Source organism: Bufo bufo, chromosome 3 (assembly GCF_905171765.1).
Source record: "Bufo bufo chromosome 3, aBufBuf1.1, whole genome shotgun sequence".
Lineage (NCBI taxonomy): Eukaryota > Metazoa > Chordata > Amphibia > Anura > Bufonidae > Bufo > Bufo bufo.
Genome location: NC_053391.1, coordinates 439,986,007 through 440,011,495, shown reverse-complemented (window position 1 = coordinate 440,011,495; position 25,489 = coordinate 439,986,007). Strand labels below are relative to the sequence as shown.

At 40.3% G+C, this 25,489-nt stretch overlaps 1 protein-coding gene across 4 annotated transcripts in view; it reads right to left on the bottom strand.

The window, feature by feature from the left end:
• The window catches only part of LOC120993465 (interleukin-1 receptor type 2-like), a 36,221-nt gene extending 12,283 nt beyond the window's left edge, over positions 1–23,938 (bottom strand). Inside the window, exons 1-6 of one of the 4 annotated variants that reach the window (XM_040421963.1) lie at positions 23,780–23,938; positions 21,204–21,286; positions 5,042–5,288; positions 4,505–4,615; positions 4,216–4,405; positions 23–197 (exon numbers count right to left, since the gene is read on the bottom strand). In XM_040421963.1, coding sequence (XP_040277897.1) covers positions 23–197; positions 4,216–4,405; positions 4,505–4,615; positions 5,042–5,288; positions 21,204–21,282 — 802 coding nt within the window. In that variant the 5' untranslated portion in view covers positions 21,283–21,286; positions 23,780–23,938. The remainder of the gene's footprint in view (positions 1–22; positions 198–4,215; positions 4,406–4,504; positions 4,616–5,041; positions 5,289–21,203; positions 21,287–23,779) is intronic. The other 3 variants (XM_040421964.1, XM_040421965.1, XM_040421966.1) reach the window with 3 other exon arrangements.
• Positions 23,939–25,489: the final 1,551 nt, after the last annotated feature.

Sequence of the window (25,489 nt, the reverse complement as noted above, 5' to 3'; positions counted from 1 at the left end):
AAAGCTCTTATATGGCAATTACCAATAATCTGAAGTTGGATAATCCTTGACATGGTGTAATCTTTATTTTCGAGGGAAAATGTTAACTGACATTTGTAATAGCCTTCATCCTCATAGCCTACATCATTTATCGACACATATGTGGTCCCATCCAGGTATCTGTATTTGGAGCTGTCAATACGCAAAGGTTCTCCATCCTAATAAGCAAAGAGACATGTCCACATATTATTTTTCTGTATTATAGGATATACAATCATTGACAATCATGATATATGTAAGTGATTACAATTATTGATCAAAAGCATAAGTTTATTAAGGAGGTTCTAGAACCCTGTAAGGCCACCTCTAGCCTGGATACCAGATAAGATATGGTAGGGCATGCAGGCACACAGGTTCTGCATGGTATCCTGTGGCACATTTGCAAACAGATGTTGTAGCTAGCATTGTAGATCCTACACACTCGTGGTTTGCTGAAGCTGGCGTCCCAGCTAATCACATAAATGATCAATTGGCGATAAGTCTGGTGACCAGACAGACCAAGGAATTGTTCAAACCTTGCTGTGTGTGGTAAAGTATTATCCTGCTGAAAGATACCAGTTAGAAGTCCTGCCATGACATTGACATTTCAATATGGGTCCGTTCAGGGGCGTAGCTATAGGTCATTGATAGTAAACCTTTTAGAGACCGAGTGCCCAAACTGCAACTGAAACCCACTTATTTATTGCAAAGTGCCAACACAGCAATTTAACCTGAATACTGATATAGTATATCTTCTATGTACTTTATCATTTAGATTTAATACCCTGCCTACATTCAATGCGCTGCTTGTGCAGTTCATAATGTGCCCTGCTCTAATGAATGGCAGTCTAAGGCATATTGGTACACCATAGACTTTTTACAGGATGCAGGTGCCCACAAAGAAGGCTCTGAGTGCTGCCTTTGGCACCTGTGCCATAGGTTCGCCACCACTGCTATAGGGAGTGCAGAGGTAGCAGTCGCTACCGGGCGCAGGAGCCTGAGGGGGCCCAAAGACCCTTGTGCCACATAAGAAGACACTGGTATTATAGAAAGTTCATGTTGGTCGTTACACCTCTGGCTGGAGTGAAGGGAGTCAAGATTTTGGCTGGGGAGGTGCCATTTCAATTTTTGCCTCAGGCAGCACAAAAGATTTCCTGTCCCTGGCCGCAAAGCACTGAAGGAAGGGGGCGGCAGGTGAACTCTTGTACGAGGGCCCATGAGCCTTTCGCTACGCCCCTGGGTGCATTATTTTATTTATCAGTAAGTATACAATGGTTGTGTATATTGCCTCGAGGTTTATCTAGTATATCATCTGTAAGCATATAATAGACTAGAGGTCTCAAACAAACGGCCCTTGAGGCTATTATCTGCAGCCTGTGACCAACTCTGAGTGGGTGGCAGTTTACAGTGTGCCACAGAAGCCTATGGCTCCCGTCCCTATTAAGCCTCATAGGCCGCAGGCCACTAGGCCTGAAGACTATAAAGCAATAGAACAGCACAAGATGTTGTGATGACATTACCACGATCTCCCTTCAGGTTTCTACCATATTCTGATGCGTGTCACAGGTTAAAGACTTGGCACTGGAACCTAGAGATGTCCAGAGGTCAATATCTTCTTGTTAGAGTTAAAGGCGTTCTCCAGGCTAAGGAAAAAAGGTCTTCTTTTTCCAGAAGCACCACTAGTCATTCATGGGAAGTTTCTGGTATTGCAGCTTATCCCTATTCAGTGTCTCAAGCAGACAACTTTTTTCTAATCCTGGGCAAACTTTTAAGGGTAGGGTAAGATTGGCCTGCCAAAGGATCCTCTGGTACCCCCAGGCTCGGTTAACATTAGAAGTGGATGTGCACATGTTCTGTGTTCTGTGGAGGGTGATCTCTCAGAATAATTCTCTCTGATGGACCCAAGGAGCCCAATCTGACACTGTAAATTAAAGGTGAAAACCAAGGTGAAAACCAAAGACTCTGGGCAGCAGTTTAGCCTATGACAATTCAACTTTGGAATAAAGGATTTAGGCTAAATGCACATGATCAGGATTGCGTGTGGATTGTCCACGCGGATTTGCGTGCAGAATATCCGCACCATAGGTCACGAATATTGCATTCTATGAAAATTAGAAATTCTCATGCACACGATGCAGATTTTTTCAGTGCGTCACTTGCGATGCTAGAGAGGCTCGTCCCTGTCCCGGCCTGCCATTGGCTGCTCCCCACTGACACCGGATGTTTTCATCCGTGTGCAGGGAGAAGCAGCAACGACGGTGCGAGTACCAGGAGCGGCGCGGGGAGCGGGGTAAATATATTACCGGTGAGATGCTCGGCACATGTGGGGGGGTTTTCTTAAAATTGGATAACCCCTTTAAGCTAAAAAAAAAAATGCATAAGGCACTCATATGTACATTTAATGCCACTGCAAACTGTGGCAGAAACAAACTATGCAGGTTCAATTTTCTAAAATTACTGTATATTTATAAAAAATTAAACTCACCCTCTTTCCTACTTTTACATAAAAATAAATAAATAATAAAAACACAAGCACCATTGGTATTGGCACGTCCAAAAATGCCTGAACTATTAAAATATTAAAATATGTACACAACCAAAGGTATATGGTATCTCTAGTATCATACTGACCCAAAGAATAAGGCTACATGCACACGACCGTATGTGTTTTGCGGTCCACAAATTGCGGATCCGCAAAAAAAACAATGACATCCGTATGCCATAGTTTTTTGGGCGGATCCATTGTAACAATGCCTAAAACAGACAAGAATAAGACATGTTCTATTTTTTTGGGGCGGGGCTACGGAATGGACATACTGATGTGGACAGCACATGGTGTGCTGTCCGCATTTTTTGCAAACCTATTGAAATTAATGGGTCTGCATCCTATCCGCAAAAAAAAGCGGAAACGGACACGGAAACAAACAACATTCATGTGCATGTAGCCTAAAGGTAACTTCATTTTTACCGCACAACGAATGTTTTAAAAAAATACCTGTAACGGAGCAATTGCAATTTTTTTATCCAATTCCACCCTAATTTTATTTCAGCTTACCAATATATTGTATGGAATATTATCTGGTGCCATTAGAAAGTTCAAATTGTCCCTCAAAAAACAAAACCTCATATATGTGATGCAAACATAAAAAAAAATTAAGGGATGAGGTAGACAGGGAGTAAAAATCAAAAATGCATAAAAAGAATATGGCTGAAGCAGGAAGGAGTTAACTCCTATTATACTTGTTTAATATGAAAGAAACTAGCGACATCCTCTGGAGGAAAAAGGCAATACCCCAAACAGTGCACGAACAAGGCACTCTGTGCAGCTAGAATTGTTCTGATGACAGAATGATGAAAAGATTATATTTTTAAATTGTTATGGTATTTAAAGGCATATACATGTGCCATATATAATTTTTTTTCTTTCTACTAGTTAAAACCAGTGACACATTTCCTTTTTTTCTAATCTGATTTTCTTTTCTGATTTGTAGATTTTTAAATTCTATTCTCTGACCATGATTATGAGGGCTGCATCTTGCCTGAGCTGCCACAATGGTCAGGAGGGGACCTCATTGACTTCTATGGGAGAGTCTTTTAGGCATGCTCTGTGACCTGTGCAGAGGTCATTGTACAAGTAAAGAATAGGTAAGCTCTGACAATCACCTATTGTGAATGGTGGATCCTGTGTTATCTATATATGTCATTCTAATCCTGTCTGTTTTGATAAGAAGATGACCTCTGAAAAATGACCCATGCGTACCAAGAAGTAGCACCTATTAGGCTTAGTGGCCAGTGCGAGAACTGCAGGATTAGACTTGTTTTAAATATACCCATTAAATATTTGTAGGGCTTTTGCACATTGAAATAGCAAAAAAGAAGCAAGGGCAACTTTCTTCTCCATTCCTGAGGACCCCTATTTTTGGGATAAGTGTGGGTGCCAGTGGTCATACCCCAGTGATAAAATACTTAATGGATAGGGGATAAATTAAGAATTTGTCACAATGCCTTTAACTGATTTGTCTGAAATTATATATATATATAAAAAAAAGCTCTGCCTCTTGTCCAGAGTCCGATATTTAGGATCTATCTTAGTTATTGTGCATACATAAAGAGAGAATATAAGTTTTACTAACAGTATAAGGAAATGCTACATGAGACATGAGTAGTTATCAGTTAAAGGTAAACGTCATACAGTACCTTATACCAATTTATGTTCACATTGATATGGTCTTTTATAAAGTTGGGTAAAGCAGGGCAAATCATCTCAAAAGTATTGTTTTCAACACCAATTATATATATATATTCATATTTAATATAAGGATAGGATGATGGTGTGTCACTCATGACTTTTAGGGACATTGATATTTCAGCACAGTAGGATGCATTCCTAAAAACAGAAAAGTGAAATTAAGCTTTGATGATTAACATAAAATTGTTATTCATTGCTACAAAAGACTTCCAGAAAGAGAAAAATTCCATAACAAACCTTTGTCTAGTATCAAAAAGGATTTGATGCTGCCCATAACTCAAATTATATATGAGGATTGGATCATGAGGGAAGGAATTGCAGGAGAGGAGAGAATTCCTGGAAAAGCTTCTACCAAGGTATAAGATGTTTCTTAGATTATTAGAGAGGGAAAAGGTAAAGGACAAATCTGAGGTTGTGTGTTAGAGGAGGTATCTGGAAAAGAGTGAAGATACAGTATGCTGGCAGAAGTCAAGTTGGACAGAACTTGGGAGCGTAGCCTTAGGGCCTGTTCACATAGATTTTTTTGGTGCTGTTTTACACGCGTTTTCTGTGCAGAATCCACACCAAAAGACACCATTCATTTATATGGGAGGCAGAAATAGTTTTTTTTTCCAAGTTAAATAAAAAATCTGAAAAAAGAAGCTGCATGCTCTATCTTGGAGCAGATTCTGCGCTAATTCTCCCATTGAAATGAACTGAAAGCTGAAAAAAACCTACAAAAAAACCGCACCAAAACTGCATAGAAAATTAGTATAATTCAAAAGTACTACACACCTCATAATACAAGTGTATATCCCAGTGTCCTCTTTTACAGCTGGCAAGAACCACAAGGAGTCTTCCTTTTGCTGTATTCTAGGCTGTTCTGCTGTATCCATTGTCTCTAAACCATTTCTAGTCCAAACCAAATGAAATGTAGAGCGGTCTAATTGTAAATGCTGTGAGATTGGACACTGGATAGTAGCTAGCTCTTCATCTAGTACATAATAACCCACAGAATGTGTGATCGGCACTTGACATTTTTCTATGTAAAAAAAAAAGTATTGGGTTACTTTCTTTGAATAACATATACTATATACTACATGTTACACTAACATTCCAAATACTTTATATAAAACGTATCTTGTCAACATTTAAAAGGAGTGTTCACCTTTGAAGATTCATTTACAATTCAAATATACATTTCATTTAAACTTTGTTAGGTACACCGATCTAGTATTGTATTGGTAGGAAACTAATAGTGGACTGAGAACAACTTGAATTTTTTATGTTATGGACAAGTGCATTAAGATTTTCCTTTGAGCTGTATTACAGAATTTTAATATTAATGATCTATCCTCAGGATTGGTCATCAATATCAGATCGGTGTTAATAATTGAAGTGAATGGGAGCAGCACTGCAGTTACAAGCACAGTCCACTGCACAATGGAGGTATTTAATCTGAAACAGCTGATTGGCAGGGGTGTGGGGTGTAAGAGCCCTGACAAACCACTTTAAGAACAAAGATTAGGCCAATTATTGGGATAGAAGTTACCTAAACCAACCTTTTCAGTAATTGTCTAGTGTATATTTGGCACTCATCATGTGACAAACATGCAAAGCTCTTGTATGTATGTTGATCATTACTTATGTGGCACACAAAAATTATATTTTATCGGTAACACATTGCCCTATGTAAACAGGCATATACTGCAGTCAAATAATAAATCTGTATGGGCAGGGGTGTGGAACGAGGCACGTGATCTAGGTGCAGAGAGTTGAGGGAGTGCCAGGGCAGTTAATTTACATTAGTACTGTGAGGAGGGCACAAGAGGACATAACTACGGTGAGGGGGGCACAAGGAGGACATAACTACAGTGAGGGGGGCACAAGGAGGACATAACTACTGTCAGGGGGTCACAAGGAGTACATAATTACTGTCAGGGGGTCACAAGGAGGACATAACTACTGTCAGGGGGGGACAAGGAGGACATTACTACTGTCAGGTAGGCACAAGGAGGACATAGTTATTTTTGGGGGGGCACAAGGAGGACATGACTGTTTTCAGGGGGCACAATGTGGACATAGCTACTGTGAGGGGACACAATGTGGACATAACTACTGTGAGGGGGCACAATGTGGGCTAACTACAGTGAGGGGCACAATGTGGGTATTCTACTGTGAGGGGGCACAATGTAGGCATTACTACAGTGAGGTGGCACAATGTAGGCATTTCTACTGTGAGAGGGGCACAAGGTTGACATCACTACTGTGAAGGAGGCACAATGCGGGGATTTCTACTGTGAGGGGGGAAATGTGGACATAACTACTGTGAGGGGGCACAATGTGGACATAGCTACTGTGAGGATCACAATGTGGGCATTACTATTGTGACGTATCAATGTGGGCATTACTACTGTAAATGAGGCACAATGTGGGCATTACTACTGCGAGGTGCATAAGTTGGGCATCACTAATGTGAAGGAGGCACAATGTGGGCATTACCACAGTGACGGGCACAATGTAGATATTACTACTGTGAGGGGCACAATGTGGCCATTAGTACTGTGTGGTAGCACTAAGTGGAATGCAATGCCCTCAATTTTTATGGGCATGGCTTTGTTTTCCAGGGCGAGCACAGCGCCCCATGTAGGGGATTTAAGAGGGACAGTTACCATCCCTTCCTTATGTGATTATTCTTTTTGCTCGGTCACCACAGTCACCTTGTTCAGGTTCCAGCGGACATGCTGCTTATACACCAGCAAAACTCTGGATGTGGTAGGACCAGTTGGTTCTTTCATTTATCGCAAGGTGTACCAGTACCGCCGTGTACCATGATAGGTTTTGTCAGGTAACATACTGGGGGTCATTTACAAAGACTGGCTTTTGATCTTTGATCCCTCTCTGCACTGCCGGAGGATTAGCCTAATTTATGAATTAGATGCACCTCCGGCAGTCACTGCACCTGGAGTATACAGTAAACTACTTCGGCCTCTGACTGGAGCAGTTTTTACTCCTCTTTTAAACCTGTTTTCAGGCAGAAAAGATAGTAAATGTGTCGGAGTCCCGGCCCCATTCACACCCTCGTTACTCCTAAATACTTGCAAACAGGGTTCTTGCAAGTATTTGTTACTCCTAAAACAGGCAGAAAAATATTCGTATGGATATTAGTAAAAGTTACATTTTAAGCTATTCACCCATAACCCTAAGGGGATTGGGTGGGATTGGTTGAGTATAGTTATGCATTGGACGGAGTTAGATGTGTGACTTAGTATACGATTTTTTGCTGCGGCATGGTTGTAGGAACCACAAGAATCAGGCGACTTAAGATGCATTCAGACAAATGTGTGATGATTCCGCCCATGTTGCAGACTGCAAATGGGGTTCGGCAAAACATGTGCACCAACCATGTGCACCCCGCATCACGGTGGGGACCCATTGACTTTAATGGGCTCACGATCCTCAAGACGGGGCGAAAGATTGGACATGTTCTATCTTTGCGTAGCGGAGGCACGAATCCAGAAGCAAATGGAAGGGCTTCCGTATGTTTCTGTGTGCTTTTAAGTATGTGCCTCCATGCCACAAAACATAGGACATGTCCTATCTTTTGCTGTGGATTGCAGACCCATTGAACTCAAGGAGTCCACACCATGATGTGGACTGCACACAGAAGGTGCCCATGTTTTGCAGATCTGGGGTTTATGGTCTGACACATGGCCATCCCACGGTCATGTCAAAGGATGAGACGTGTGTAATCTTGGATTACCATGTTAACCTAACATAGTCAAGAGTGGAGAGAAGAGCCACAATTGTATGCAGAAGGCATCACGTTGAAAAGGACTCACCGTTGGAAGTGGCTAGGTGGGTAATAGGATTAGCTGCTCTAGTTCTAACAAAGATGCATTTGAAGTTAATCTGCACATTATTATACTCAAACTGCCTAACATCTGTGGGGTGATCCTTTTGGCGTGACACCACTTCATATACCTCTAATACCTTTTTTACTCTGGTCTTTTGCTTATTACTGAGCCGCGTGATGATCCCTGCTTATACCTGAACGGGATCAGCACGATCTATTAGCACTATAAAAATAGTGAAAGTGCAGTGGTCTCTAACTAAACATGTGCAGTGGCTGGGTTTGGGGTGGCCCCAACGCTACGCTGGCTACCCCGGACACCGTCGAGGTGTCACCACGTGTTGCTGCTCAGCTGAAGTGATGGTAAGACGTGGTGCACCCGAATGGGAAATAAGTCCAGAGAGTCAGGGTCTGCAGTAAACCAGGGTGCTTCTTTACTGGAGGAGTTCAGGTACGAAACAATACAAGCAAGGCATTGGGCTGGCTTCTCCGGTCTCCTCCGTTGCAGAAGAAGGATTTGATGCTGAGGAAAGCCCTGAGCTAGCTGTCCCTCTTTCTCTTCAGAAGGCTGGTACCCTGGTCCAAGGCTGGTGATCATGGGTCTGTGGCAGCGTAGTGAGACCTCATTTGGAGTATTGTGCGCAGTACTGGAGACCATATCTCCAGAAGGATATTGATACTTTGGAGAGAGTTCAGAGAAGAGCTACTAAACTGGTACATGGATTGCAGGATAAAACTTACCAGGAAAGGTTAAAGGATCTTAACATGTATAGCTTGGAAGAAAGACGAGACAGAGGGGATATGATAGAAACTTTTAAATGCATAAAGGGAATCAACACGGTAAAAGAGGAGAGAATATTTAAAAGAAGAAAAACTGCTACAAGAGGACATAGTTTTAAATTAGAGGGGAAAAGGTTTAAAAGTAATATCAGGAAGTATTACTTTACCGAGGGAGTAGTGGATGCATGGAATAACCTTCCTGCAGAAGTGGTAGCTGCAAATACAGTGAAGTAGTTTAAGCAAGCATTGGATAGGCATAAGGCCATCCTTAATATAAGATAGGGCCAGGGGCTATTCATAGTATTCAGTATATTGGGCAGACTAGTTGTCCAAATGGTTCTTATCTGCCGACACATTCTATGTTTCTATGTTTTCTATTTTTCTATGTATCCCCGTCTCAGAGTCTTCTTCTGGTCACTCAGTATTCTGGCAGAGTCTCCTCCCTGGCAGAAAAAAGGGTATGATGCTGAGGAAAGGCCTGAGCTAGCTGTCCCTCTCTCTCTCTCTCTCTCTCAGAAGGCTGGCCTCCTGGTCAAGGGCAAACAGTCTGTAGTTCAGTAGTCCAGGTGGCTCCTTGGTCACAGAGCTAGTGACCCATGGTCTGTGGCTCAGCATCCCCATCTCAGCGTCTTCTGGTCACTTATGCAGGCTGGCGTGAGTCTCCCCCCGAAGCACTGGTCCCTAACTGCAGAACACTAGGGGCTCTGAATGCTCTCCTTATATACAGTTTTTGCTAGACTAGAACCCTCTAGTGGGAGGGATAGAGTGGAGAAACTCAGCACAAACAGATACATTGTTTTAGCTTCCGTCTGGTATAGACTTACTTTAGAGCTTCAATGATACTCAATGGCAATGACACAGCAGGTTTTCCAGACAAAAACAAGTCTCCAGACATCACAATATAGCTTAAACTAAACATTTAAAAGGTCAGGCTGTCTGCTTTTTGGTGGTAAACAAGTCTGGATTTTTCCCTCCAAAACATGGTTTCTTTAAACCCTATGGCAGCTGTGGAAAATTACCAGCTTCTCAATCAAAGCCCTAACAGTCTCTCAGTATTCATTAACACTTTCCACAGAGTCATGTAAATACAGTGATAATGATTAATATCATGATTTATATCATAGCATATACATAAAATGCAGTTACACAGTATTAAACAGTGCAAGTTAACCCTTTTAGGTGAAATACAGTAAGAAGTTTTAACTTTGCATAGGGGATATAGGCAAATGTCCACAAATGTCCAAATGTCAAAGTATTCCCTGCTCTAGGGCACTACACATGCTCAGATATTTAAATAGTAGTATGGGTGGAAGCGTTACTACGCAGCAGCTATATGTCCCATCTGATTGTTTCCATGAATTATTATAGGATGTTAGCCCGCATTTCATATTTTGTATAGATAAATAAAGTTTTTTTGTTTGATTCTAACTGTCCCATTCGGGCATTGATTGTTTAACCCCTTCCTGACAAATGACGTAATAGTACGTCATGGCTGCAGGTGCGTTCCCGCATTTTGACGTACTATTACGTCATGGTGATCTGGCGGGCACCGGAGCGGTGTGCGCCCCATCACTGCATGGGTCCGGCAGTCCCTGATAGCCTTGTACAGCGATGCCGGCAGATTAACCCCTTCTATGCCGCGATCAGCGCTGAATGCGACATAGAATGGATTGCAGAGGGGATCAGACCCCCAAAAGTAAAGTCCCACAGTGCGACAGAAATAAAGTTAAAACAAAAAGTCTAAAAAGGAGTTTTTAATAAAAAAATAACGTTTTAAGTAAAAGAAGAAAAAAACGCCCCTTTCCCCTGATTTTATATAAAAAAAAGAAAACACACACATATTAGGTATCACCGCGTCCGATACGACCGGCTCTATAAATATATCACATGATCCACCCCGTCCGATAAACACCGTAAAAAATAAATAAATAAAAACTGTTTAAAAAAATGCCATTTTTGTCACCTTACATCACAAAAAGTGCAACACCAAGAGATCAAAAAGGCGTATGCCCCCAAAAATGGTACCAATCAAACCATCACCTCAACCTACAAAAGATAAGATCCTACCTAAGACAATCTGCCAAAAAATAAAAAAAAACTATAGCTCTCAGAACATGGAGACACTAAAACAATTTTTTTTGTTTCAAAAATGCAATTATTGTGTTAAAGTGAAATTAAAAAAAAAAAGTATACATATTAGGTATCGTTGCGTCCGTAACAACCAGCTTTATAAAAATATCACATGAATTAACCCCTCATGTGAACACAGTAAAAAATAATAAATAAAAACAGTGCCAAAAAAGCAATTGTTTGTCACCTTACATCACAAAAATTGCAACACCAAGCGATCGTATGACCCCCACAATAGTACCAATCAAACCATCACCTCATCCCACAAAAAATGAGACCCTACCTAAGATAATCGGCCAAAAAAAAAAAATATATGACTTTCAGACAATGGAGTCACTAAAATATCACATGACCTAACTCCTCAGATGGACAACATAAAAACAGTGCCAAAAAAGCTATTTTTTGTCACCTAACATAATTTAAAGTGCAACACCAAGCAATCAAAAAGGCGTATGCCCCCCAAAATAGAACCAATCAAACCGTCATCTCATCCCGCAAAAAATAAGCTCCTACCTAAGACAATCGGTCAAAAAATAAAAAAGCTATGGCTCTAGGACTATGGAGACACTAAAACATAATTTTTTCTGTTTTAAAAATGCTATTATTGTGAAAAACTTTAAAAATAAGAAAAAGTATACATATTAGGAATTTCCACATCCGTAACGACCTGCTCTATCAAAATATCACATGACCTAACCTCTCAGGTGAACGCTGTAAAAATAAATAAATAAAAACTGTGCCAAAACAAGCAATATTTTTGGTCACCTTGCCTCATAAAGTCTAATAATGAATGATCAAAAAACCATATGTTACCAATAAAAACGTCAACTCTTGCACAAGACGATTGGCAGAAAAATACAAAAATTTGGTGTTCAGAAAATGGAGACACAAAAACATATTTTAAAAAAAAAACCTTTATTATGTAAAACTGAAACAAACAAAGAAAGTAGACATATTTGATATCAACGCATCCATAACAACCTGCTCTATAAAAATAGTGCATGATCTAACCTGTCAGATGAACGTTGTAAAAAATAAAAAATAAAAACTGTGCCATTTTATGGTTACCTTGCCTCACAAAAACGTAATATAGAGCGATTAAAAATCATATGTATCCCAAAATAGTACAAATAAAACTGGCACCTTATACCCTAGTTTCCAAAATGGGGTCACTTTTAGAAGTTTCTACTGTAGGGGTGCATCAGGGGGGCTTCAAATGGGACATGGTGTCTAAACCAGTCCAGCAAAATCTGCCTTCCAAAAACCATGCGGCAGTCCTTTCCTTCTGCGCCCTGCCATGTGTCCTTACATGAGTATGCGACCACATGTGGGGTGTTTGTGTAAACCTCAAAATCAGGGTAATAAATGTTGAGTTTTGTTTGGCTGTTAACCCTCGATATGTTAAAGAACAAAAAAGATTAATATAGAAAATCTGACAAAAAAGTGACATTTTATCTCCATTTTCCTTTAATTCTTGTGGAACACCTAAAGGGTTAACAAAGTTTGTAAAATCAGTTTTCAGTAACTTGAGGGGTGTAGTTTCTAAAATGGGATCATTAATGGGGGGGTTTCTATTAAGTAAGCCCCACAAAGTGACTTCAGACTTGAACTGTTCCTTAACCCCTTAAGGACCAGGCTCATTTTCACCTTAAGGACCAGGCCATTTTTTGCAAATCTGACCAGTGTCAATTTATGTGGTGATAACTTTAAAACCCTTTGACTTATCCAAGCCATTCTGAGACAGTTTTTTTGTCACATATTGTACTTTATGACACTGGTAAAATGGAGTCAAAAAAATTATTTTTATTTATAAAAAAATACAAAATTTACCAAAAATTTGCAAAAATTAGCAACTTTCCAAGTTTCAATTTCTCTACTTCTATAATGCATAGTAATACCTACAAAAATAGTTATTACTTTACATTCCCCATATGTCTACTTCATGTTTGGATCTTTTTGGAAATTACATTTTATTTTTTGGGGACGTTACAAGGCTTAGAAGTTTAAAAGCAAATCTTGAAGTTTTTCAGAAATGTTCAAAAACCCACTTTTTAAGGACTAGTTCAGGTCTGAAGTCACTTTGTGAGGCTTACGTAATAGAAACAACCCAAAAATGACCCCATTCTAGAAACTACACCCCAAAAGGTATTCAAAACTGATTTTTACAAACGTCGTTAACCCTTTAGGTGTTCCACAAGAGTTAATGTCAAATGGAGATAATATTTTCGAATATTTTTTTGCAAATTTTCCATTTTAATAAATTTTTTCCAGTAACAAAGCAAGGGTTAACAGCTAAACAAAACTCAATATTTATTGCCCTGATTCTGTAGTTTGCAGAAATACCCCATATGTGGTCGTAAACTACTGTACGGGCACATGGTAGGGCGTAGAGGGAAAGGAGCGCCGTGTGGTTTTTGGAAGGCAGATTTTGCTGGACTGGTTTTTTGACACCTTGTCCCATTTGAAGCCCCCCTGATGCACCCCTAGAGTAGAAACTCCAAAAAAGTGAACCCATTTTAGAAACTACACCCCTCAAGGTATTCAAAACTGATTTTACAAACTTTGTTCACCCTTTAGGTGTTCCACAAGAATTAATGGAAAATAGAGATAAAATTTCAAAATTTCACTTTTTTGGCAGATTTTCCATTTTAATAATTTTTTTCCAGTTACAAAGCAAGGGTTAACAACCAAACAAAACTCAATATTTATGGCTTTGCTTCTGTAGTTTACAGAAACACCCCATATGTGGCATAAACTGCTGTACGGGCACACGGCAGGGCGCAGAAGAAAAGGAATGCCATACGGTTTTTGGAAGGCAGATTTTGCTGGACTGGTTTTTTGACACCATGTCCCATTTGAAGCACCCCTGATGCACCCCTAGAGTAGAAACTCCAAAAAATGTACCCCATTTTAAAAACTAAGGGATAGGGTGGCAGTTTTGTTGGTACTATTTTAGGGTACATATGATTTTTGGTTGCTCTATTTTACACTTTTTGTCACGCAAGGTAACAAGAAATAGCTGTTTTGGCTGTTTTTATTTTTTGTTATTTACAAAATTCATCTGACAGGTTTTATCATGTGGTATTTTTATAGACAATACCAAATATGACAACTTTTTTGTTGTTGTTTGTTTCAGTTTTACATAACAAAGCATTTAAAAAAAAAAATGATTCTTTAGTGTCTCCACATTCTGAAAGCCATAGTTTTATTTATTTTTTGGGCGACTGTCTTGTATAGGGGCTAATTTTTTTCGGAATGAGATGACGATTTGATTGGAACTATTTTGGGGGGGTTATGACTCTTTGATCGCTTGCTATTACACTTTTTGTGATGTAAGGTAACAAAATATGGCTTTTTTACACCGTTTTTATTTTTATTTTTTATGGTATTCACCTGAGGGGTCAGGTCATGTGATTTTTTTATAGAGCAGGTTATTTCGGACGCGGCGATACCTAATATGTCTACTTTTTTATTTATGTAAGTTTTATACAATGATTTCATTTTTTAAACAAAAAAAATCATGTTTTAGTGTGTCCATAGTCTGAGAGCCATAGTTTTTTCAGTTTTTGGACGATTATCTTGGGTAGGGTAAGATTTTTGAGGAATGAGATGGCGGTTTGATTGGCACTATTTTGGGGTGCGTATGACTTTTTGATCGCTTGCTATTACACTTTTTGTGATGTAAGGTAACAAAAAATTGCTTTTTTTACACAGTTTTTATTTATATTTTTTTACGGTATTCACCTGAGGGGTTAGGTCATGTGATATTTTTATAGAGCAGGTTATTACGGACGCGGCGATACCTAATATGTATACTTTTTTTTATTTATGTAAGTTTTACACAATGATTTTATTTTTGAAACAAAAAAATCATGTTTTAGTGTCTCCCTAGTCTGAGAGCCATAGTTTTTTTAGTTTTTGGGAGATTATCTTGGGTAGGGTATGATTTTTGTGGGATGAGATGACGGTCTGATTGGCACTATTTTGGGGTGCGTATGACTTTTTGATCGCTTGCTATTACACTTTTTGTGATGTAAGGTGACAAAAAATGGCTTTTTTTACACCGTTTTTATTTTTTTACGGTATTCACCTGAGGGGTTAGGTCATGTGATATTTTTATAGATCAGGTTATTACGGATGCGGCGATACCTAATATGTATACTTTTTTAAATTTACTTAAGTTTTACACAATAACATCTTTTTAAAAAAAAAAAAAAAAGATGTTTTAGTGTCTCCATAATCTGAGCCATAGTTTTTTTTATTTTTTGGGCGATTGTCTTAGGTAGGGGCTCATTTTTTGCGGGATGAGGCGACGGTTAGATTGGTACTATTTTGATCGTTCGCTGTTGTACTTTTAGTGATGTAAGGTGACAAAAAAATTGTTTATTTAGCACAGTTTTTATTTTTTACGGTGTTCATCTGGGGAGTTAGGTCATACGGTCGATACGGATGCGGCGATACCTAATATACCTAATACTTTTTTTTTCTATTTTTTACCAATTTTTTTTTACTTTAGTTGGGGAAAATGAAGTTTTTTGTTTTTTTTTACTTGAAACTTTTAATTTTTTGGGGGAAAAACTTTATTTTTCAACTTTTTTTTCACTTTATGTTTTTTTTGGGGGGACTTCAACTTTTGGGGGTCTGATCCCCTTTACAATGCATTCCAATACTTCTGTATTGGAATGCATTGGCTGTATAAGTAATGCAGTGTGTATTACTCATACAGCTTCCTGCCTGTGAGATCCAGGGGGCTGGATCTCACAGGCTCTTCACCGGAAGGCAGCCCCGATTCTTAAGAAAGGCATTGCGCTGCCTTCCCTGCTATCGGGTCCCCGTCACAGCAGCACGGGGACCCGATAGCCACTGCAGTCACCGCCCGATAACCCGGAAACGCCGCAAACTGCATTGTCCCCTTGCGCATTGTCCCAGGGTGCCTGCTGATTGATTTTAGCAGGCACCCAGTTCCGATCACCGCCCGCCGGGTGGCGGTGATCGGAACTACACATGACGTACCGGTACGTCATGTGTCCTTAAGTACCAGGACATCATGACGTACTGGTACGTCATGTGTCCCCAAGAGGTTAAAAAGTGGGTTTTGGAAATTTTCTTAAATTTTATTAGAATTGCTTCTAAAATTCTAAGCCTTCTAACGTCCCCAAAAAATAAAATGACATTTATAAAATGATGCAAACATAAAGTAGACATATGGGGAATGTTAAGTAATAAATATTTTATGAGGTATCACTTTCTGTTTTAAAAGCACAGAATTTGAAATTCTGAAAATTGCTAATTTTAATATTTTTTTGGTATATTTGGGATTTTTTCATAAATAAAGGTGTACTATATTGACTTAAATTTATGACTGTCATGAAGTACAATGTGTCATGAGAAAACAATCTCAGAATGGCTTGGATAAGTAAAAGCGTTCCAAAGTTAATACCACATAAAGTGACACATGTCAGATTTTCAAAAAATGGCCTGGGCAGGAAGGTGAAAACTGGCCTGGGATAGAAGGGGTTAAAGATTTACTTTAAGCTTCATTGTAGTTCCATTCCCTTGTATAAAATATGTATCACTTCTGCTTTCCGCATGTAATACTTCTGCTTTGGGGCTTGTGGACATGTTTTTTGTTAGTTTCAATCCCCCGCTATTTGTATTTGAGTGTATACTCTAAAGCCTTTATTACACTGCCAATCATATGGCAGTGTAATGCTGCCGTCGATTGCCAATGAATGAGCAAACGCTTGGTCATCGGGCACTCCGAATCTTTTGACCCGAATGTTAAAAATTACCATTTGCAGATGGCAGATTGTGGTGTCTAATAACGATCTGCTGCCGGCAAACCCCTATACAGCATGGGGATGAGCGATGGCATAGTAATTACTCCTCCCCATGCTGCGGAGGAGATCGCTGCATGTAATAGCAGCGGTTTCCTCCACTAGCGAGCAGGCCATTGCCGGGAGGGAAAGCTTCTCTTCCATCAATCGTCTGCAACATTGGGCTGTTTAATACAGCCTTAAAAAGTGACATGTGGACAATGCAGTCTGTCCTTATATAATTTTGTTTTTATTTTCTCTCAGGGTAGATATATATGCTTATCTTATGCATGTTTAACCTCTTCGTTACCAGAGTGTTTATCCTCCTTTCTTATCAGGCCAATTTTTCAGTTTTAACAAGGGTCCTATCTAACTGCAAATAACTAAATTTCTGAGTCAACCTACATGTATTTGATATTTTTTAGGGAACATCTTAGACCTTTCTTTTGTGCTACTGACTGACATTGCAATTAAAAACTGATATAACATAAAAAAATATATATTAAAAAACTGTGACAGTTATGAAAACATGTATATATTTCCTTTCTTATCAAATTTTTCGAACTCTTACAAAAGATTTCAAGACAAAAATGTTTACATTTTTTTAAGAAAAAAAAAGAAAAGTGTGTACATTTGTACATCTTACACATACAAAGCGCTCTATACTATTGCTTAAACTAATAAGTATATTGATTTTATATTTTATGAATGAAAGTGACCGTGACCATGCTCAAGACCGCAAATAGCGGTCCGCAATGCACGGGCAGTGGCCATATGCCCTCTTTGCCAAATGCACTGGCGTTTGAATGAGACTCTCCTGGCTAATCCACATAAAGTGGATATAAAAAGTCTAGACACCCCTGTTGAAATGTCAGGTTTTCCACCTCTAATGTGACCTATAAACTGTACAACTCAATTGAAAAACAAACTGAAATCTTTTAGGTAGAGGGAAGAAAAAAATATAAAAATAAAATAATATGGTTGCATAAGTGTGCACACCCTTCAACTAATACTTTGTTGAAGCACCTTTTTTATTTTATTACAGCACTCAGTCTTTTTGGGTATGAGTCTATCAGCATGGCACATTTTGACTTGGCAAGATTTGCCCACTCTTCTTGGCAAAAACACTCCATATCTGTCAGATTTCGAGGGCATCTCCTGTGCACAGCCCTCTTCAGATCACCCCACAGATTTTCAATCAGATTCAGGTCTGGGCTCTGGCTGGGCCATTCCAAAACTTTAATCTTCTTCTGGTGAAGCCATTCCTTTGTTGATTTGGATGTATGCTTTGGGTCGTTGTCATGCTGAAAGATGAAGTTCCTCTTCATGTTCAGCTTTCTAGCAGAAGCCTGAAGGTTTTGTACCAATATTGACTGGTATTTGGAACTGTTCATAATTCCCTCTAGCTTAACTAAGGCCCCAGTTCCAGCTGAAGAAAAACAGCCCCAAACCATGATGCTGCCACCACCATGCTTCACTGCGGGTATGGTGTTCTTTTGGTGATGCGCAGTGTTGTTTTTGCGCCAAACATATCTTTTGGAATTATGGCCAAAAAGTTCAACCTTGGTTTCATCAGAGCATAACACCTTTTCCCACATGCTTTTGGGAGACTTCAGATGTGTTTTTGCAAAATGTAGCCTGGCTTGGATGTTTTTCTTCGTAAGAAAAGGCTTTCGTCTTGCCACTCTACCCCATAGCCCAGACATATGAAGAATACGGGAGATTGTTGTCACATGTACCACACAGCATGTACTTGCCAGATATTACTGCAGCTCCTTTAATGTTGGTGTAGGCCTCTTGGTAGCCTCCCAGACCAGTTTTCTTCTCGTCTTTTCATCAATTTTGGAGGGACGTCCAGTTCTTGGTAATGTCACTGTTGTGCCATATTTTCTCCACTTGATGATGACTGTCTTCACTGTGTTCCATAGTATATCTAATGCCTTTGAAATTCTTTTGTACCCTTCTGCTCACTGATACCTTTTAACAATGAGATCCCTCTGATACTTTGAAAGCTCTCTGTGGACCATGGCTTTTGCTGTGGGATGAGACTAAGAAAATTTCAGGAAAGACCAACTAGAGCAGCTGAACTTTATTTGGGGTTAATTAGAGGCACTTTAAATGATGGCAGGTGTATGCTGACTCCTATTTAACATGATTTTAAATGTGATTGCTTAATTCTGAACACAGCTACATCCCCAGTTATAGGAGGGTGTGCACACTTATGCAACCACATTATTTTAGTTTTTTTTGTTTTCTTCTCTCCACCTAAAAGATTTCAGTTTGTTTTTCAAATGAGTGGTACAGTTTATAGGTCACATTAAAGGTGGAAAAAGTTGATTTATCTTTGTCTCATTTTTTTACAGCACAGAAACCTGACATTTTAACAGGGGTGTGTAGACTTTTTATATCCACTGTATGTACTGAACTACGCACCATTTTGACAAATTATTTTAAAGACAACTCACCCACAGTACCTTTGCAGGGCATTCTGTGGGAGGCTCAAAAGGCGATCTTTCAAGGAGGCTGTATCTCTCTCCTCCCATCTTAAAAAGGATAGGGAAGCCCAATATTGCAACTATGTGCACTCCTTACGCTTATTTGAGCAAGCTCATAACTCGTGCCCCATGAGAAGCTTACTGCAGTAGGCTATAGATTTGCTTAACCGTTTAAAATCTCTTTTCTTGTCGATGACGGAGAGATTGATATGCTACTCAAGACAATGCTTTTTTACCTTTGGTAATAAACCTCATAACATCCTAGCCAGCCAACTCAAAGATCGCAAGGCTGGCCTTAACTCACACTCCATAGTGGATAATCAGGGAACACTGCAGTACCATCTAAATCGAATTGCAGAACTTTTTCACTCGTACTACTCCTCCATTTATTCCCTCCCTTCCTTCCAGACGATGTGGCCGATTGGGATGCGGTATTGGACGCCTTACTTACTAAGTGCCGTCGGCCTACTCTATCCCAGGAGGCTTTAAATCATCTAACTCAAGTGGTTATGCCGGAGGAGCTGAGAGATACCATCAAAGATTTGCCTGGCGGTAAATCCCCAGGGCCAGATAGTCTACCATACAGTTTTTATAAGACCATTGGAGACCTCTTACGACCTTATGTTCCTATTTAATGAGTTGGAGTTGTCCCTGACTCGATGCAACTCTCTTTCATTACGGTTATCCTCAAACCTGGAAAAGATCCATATGACTGCTCCAGCTACCGCCCTATAAGTCTTCTAAACTCTGATCTGAAGATATTTACAAAGTTAATGGCGAACCGCTTAAACTGTTGGCTCCATAACCTGATCCAAAAGGATCAAGTTGGTTTTGTCCTTTTCCGACAAGGAGGAGAGAACACCAGACAGGTGATCGACCTAATTGACAAGGCTAATAAGGGAGGCATTGAGGCCCTTTTGCTGGGCCTAGATGCGGAAAAAGCTTTCGACTGCCTGGACTGGGAGTTTATGTACCATGCCTTACACCACTTAAATTACCACACGCCCACTCTCCATTTCTCTCAAACCCTAATGGGACTCATCAGGGATGTCCTCTGTCCCCTCTCCTCTACATTTTGACTATTGAACCCCTAGCAGCCCTTATTCATCATAATCTGAATATACATCATAATCCGAATATACATGGCATCCTGATCAGAGACAAATCGTTCTCCATTTCGCTGTTTGCGGATGACGTATTACTAACCCTTTTACCTCCTTTGTTTCTCTGACCTTCAGTCTAAATTCAGTCTTTCACATAGTGCTGCATTTCACTATCACAGAATTATACACTGTCGGGCAGGATTGATCTCCTTGGTTTTGCCATCCCTCTCATCTTTTGAGCAAACTTGCTCTCAGGGTCCCTTAGCCAAGGGACTTATATCCGATATCTATAAGCTCCTAATTTCCTTTGACCCACTCATATTATTGCTCAATATGGTTCCTAAAAATATTTGGGTTCCCAGGGCCAGGCTGCTTCTTCGCATTCTTACAGTGGCTAAATGCTTGATTGCCCTTTACTGAAAGCTCTCAGCTCCTCCATCGAGACTTGACCTATATGTCAGAATTCAAGATCTGGGATCGCTTGAATACTCGGTGGCCCTCTTGCGAGGTACCACTGATAAATTCCTGAAACCTTGGGACACTCATTCAACTCACTCTTGGGACACTCATCAACATCAGATGACTATTTGATTGTAAAGAGGCTCTTCTTGTTTTTCCTTTAGTGAATGTAACACTGGTTGGACTGTGTATTTTGTTTTGGGTCAATTTTTGATGGTCCGGTATGATTGTTATCTCCTTTTTGAACCATAAATGATAAAATGTAATAAAGTGCATTTATTTTTTTATCTTACTGTTATTATGACATGTAAGACACTTTACCTCCAGTATTCAACCGGTATACATTAAATCCAGAAATCTCTAAAAGACATGTTCCAAATATGATCAAGGGAAACCACATGTTCCTGTAAAAAAATAATAATACTGACATCAAATAGTAACGTAACATGTAACGTAACGTGACATATTCACCATGGTAATGTGTGCATACAAGTGCATAGGAGTATCTTAGTCATTGCACGATGCTGCTTATACCAGTGTCACTGCAAGATGCAAATAACTAAATGTATAATGAAACTGTGAGTCATCGTGCTGGCTCTATGTTTAGAGGCGCATAATAATCTGATGTAGAAAAGCATAAGGCGCGCTTATGTCTTAAACAGAGCATAAAAAATGCCACCAAACAGTCCAAAAACCCCAGAAATTCCAAGATAATACCATGTACTGAAGTTTGGGAACATAGGTTCTGGCTATACTACAGCAGACAAAGGTTAGACCTACCAGTCCAAGTAATAACTACCAGGATCATTTGAGCAACAAGGTTTAAGTTTACATTTGTAGTCTTTACTAACTGGGTACAGTGTTTAAAGGGGTTGTCCAGCTTCGGGAACTTTTTTAACAGACCCCTACATCGTGTTGTACCTGTTGAAATTTCGAACTCACCTGCTCCCCGCCGCTCCATTCTGGCTTCCTTCAGTGGTCTTCCTGCCCTATAAACTTCCGAACAGACGGGGACACATCACTGCTAAAGCCAATGAAAGGCCTCAGTGATGTGTTCCCAAGCAGCATGTCACTGCTGGTTCATGTGCCGCTTGGGGTCACATAACCTTTGTAGCCAGACACTGCTTACAGCAATGCACGTGACTCCGTCCATCCAGAGGTTTACAGGAGGGGACTGGAAGACTGATGATGGGGGACACAAAACAGAGCGGTGAGGTGCAGGTTAGTATGTTTATTTTTTTTTTCAACAGTTACAAAACAGTGCAGGGGTCTGTTAAAAAATTAGTGAAGATGGACAGTCCTTTAAAGTGTTGCCCTAACTAGACAGCCCCTTTTTAAAACACAAATCACCCCAGCAATCAGCTGATCACTGTGGTCTAGTTACTTAAAGGGAATCAGTTACCAATTTTATGCTGCTAGATTCAAACAGCTCCAGATCATGCCAACAAATCCTCATATTCATGGGCTTCTGGCTTTTTCCGCTCCTGTGAGACTGACAGTTTTTCCCAACTGAATTAGCAGCAGGGGATGGACTCGGAGAAAGCCAGGAGCTCATGTATATTCAGTACTCATCGGCATGCAATGGATTACAAGATTTTAGTAAAACAGAAAGTGGCCCAGTGTTTTGCTAAGGGGATCTGTCACTAGTTTATGCTGGCCTTAGTGAGAACACCATAAAACTGGTGACAGATTTCCTTTAAACCTTAAGCAATCTATAGCTAAGGGAAGCCATACATTTGCCCCACTTTACCTATTCAAATGAAAGGATAACCATGTGACCTATGGTCACACCAAATCCACCAGAGCAGGAACTGCTCTTCCCAGCATCTCATCACACTGGCACATAGAGGATGGTGGGGGCTCTAATTATTTATTCAAAAACATATTTCTGGATATATTTGACAGTGCTATGTCTGCCGGTAAATGTAAGCATTTTGTTGACAAACCAATAATTATAACCGATGATCAGTAACAATCAAAATTATTGAATTTATTATTCCATGTTTTCAAAGATTGATTGCTAACCATAAGCCCACGTTCAGACAGTCATAATATGGGTGCTTTTTTGTGTCTGTATTATAAATGCAACACCGGGCCAGTCCTCCTGAAGTTCACCAGAACTGGAGTTAGTACTCCATAGAAAGCTGTGGTGCTCTGATTCCGATTCTGATGAACCAGTGGAAGTCCAGGTGTGTAAGATGGATGCAAAAAAGGAACTATACAATGTCCGTTTGAAAATGGCTGTTCTGTGTATCATTATGTATATTTGAGTCGAGCTAACGATTTGTGGCTGTGAGGCACATTGACCACACCAATCCTAAAATATTATTTTAGTCATTTATTTAGTGCCAACATATTGCACAGCACAGATATTGACATCACTCACATGAGTACCTGTCTCTATTGGATTCACAATCTAAATTACAAATTTACCTATCAGTATGTTTTTGGAGTGTGGGATGAAACCCACCAGACACAGAGAGAACATACAAAACTCCATGCAGGTCTTGCCCTTGATCCCAGGACCCCAGCCCTGCAAGGCAACAGTGCTAACCAATATGCCACATTCTTATTGTTATGTTTATATTGTTATAAATGACCATTGCAATTATCAAATTATGAGTCATTTAGAAATTCCGTAAATAATATTGTGTTCTTTATCAATCTGAAATCCAAATTGTTATGCCTTCGACCAGATGGAAGGGCAAATAGGCAACAATTGATGTCTCCTAATGTGAATTTCAGTCACACTACCCAAAAACCGGAGCATTCATTTTTCTGCATAAGAAATTAGATAAAGGTGAATATGGAATTAAAGGGCAGGAGAGAAGGGAGTGCAAGGCTATACAGGAGAAATCTTGTGCTAGGGAACTAATAATGATTAAATCTGGTCTTACCTTCTATAGCACACTCCAATGGTCTCTTTTTTGAGGAAAAACAAAAACCTAAATTCCTTGAATAGTGTGTGTTGCTCTGCATACAACTACTAGTATCTTTGGCGATAACCAAGTAGAATGAATGATTACATGGCATGAATGAATATACCTATATATACATCCGTGTGTTGCATTGTGGAACTTCCTCACACATTTCTCAATCAATGTCATGTCTAAAATAGAGCAGACACTTTCCAGGTCCTCATCAATATCCTGATTGCACAAGTTAGGACATATAAAGGGAAAGCACATCACAGGTTCCTTTTTTTGTGTGATATGAACGTATATCATGAAGCTCAATGACACTATGTTTTTTTGTTTTTTTTTTAAATACTGCTTTTTTGTTGACATTTTGCTAGTGCTGGTGTAGGGGTATGGTAAGCCCAGCCAGAATTGGAGTGGCCAGTGAGCACCACTATCATATGTATTTCTTATTGTGGACACAGATACAATTGAAACCTTTGGCAGATCAGGGAACCACAGGTTCAGTGGCATACATTTAAGGGGTTGTCTCATCATAGACAATGGGGGCATATCGCTAGGATATGCCCCATTGTCTTATAGGTGTGGGTCCCACCGCTGGAACCCGCACCTATATAGATAACGGAGCACTGCCTCCATTCATTTTCTATGGGGCCCGGCGAAAATAGCACAGTGCGCTTCCATTCACTTCTATGGGAAGCCAGCTTGGTGCAGTGGCGGATCCAGGGGGGGGGGGGGGCAATGGGGCAATTGCCCCCCCCCCCCGAGCTGGCGGCGGCGGGGCACTGGGAGATGAGCGCTTCCATTGTGGAAGCGCTCATCTCCATAGTCATCTGTATTGCTGTCCTCAGGACAGCGATACAGATGGCTGTGCTGAGGCAGGGGAGTGAGAGGCGTGTCCATTTCCCTTCCTCTGATAGGCTGCCGGCCTAGTGCCTGCAGCCTATCAGAGGCCGGCACAGGCGGCGCAATGACGTCATCACGCCGCCTGAGCCTTACAGCGCGGGACACAGGCCGGAAGAGGCCTGCATCGCATCACTGACATGGAGGTAAGTATAAGTTGTTTTTTTTTTTTTTAAATATATACAATACTTTTACTGGCACGGGGGGGCTGTTATTACTGGCACGGGGGGGCTGTTATTACTGGCACAGGGGGGGCTGTTATTACTGGAACAGGGGGGCTGTTATTAATACTGGCACATGGGGGGGCTGTTATTAATACTGGCACATGGGGGGGCTGTTATTAATACTGGCACATGGGGGGACTGTTATTAATACTGGCACATGGGGGGAGCTGTTATTAATACTGGCACATGGGGGGCTGTTATTAATACTGGCACATAGGGGGGGCTGTTATTAATACTGGCACATGGGGGGGCTGTTATTAATACTGGAACATGGGGGGCTGTTATTAATACTGGCACATGGGGGGGGCTGTTATTAATACTGGCACATGTTATTAATACTGGCACATGTGGGGGCCTGTTATTAATACTGGCACATGGGGGGGCTATTATTAATACTGGCACATGGGGGGGCTGTTATTAATACTGGCACATGGGGGGGTTGTTATTAATACTGTCACATGGGGGGGCTGCTATTAATACTGGCACATGTGGGGCTGTTATTAATACTGGCACATGGAGGGGCTGTTAATACTGGCACATGATTGGGGGCACTATAGGTGCA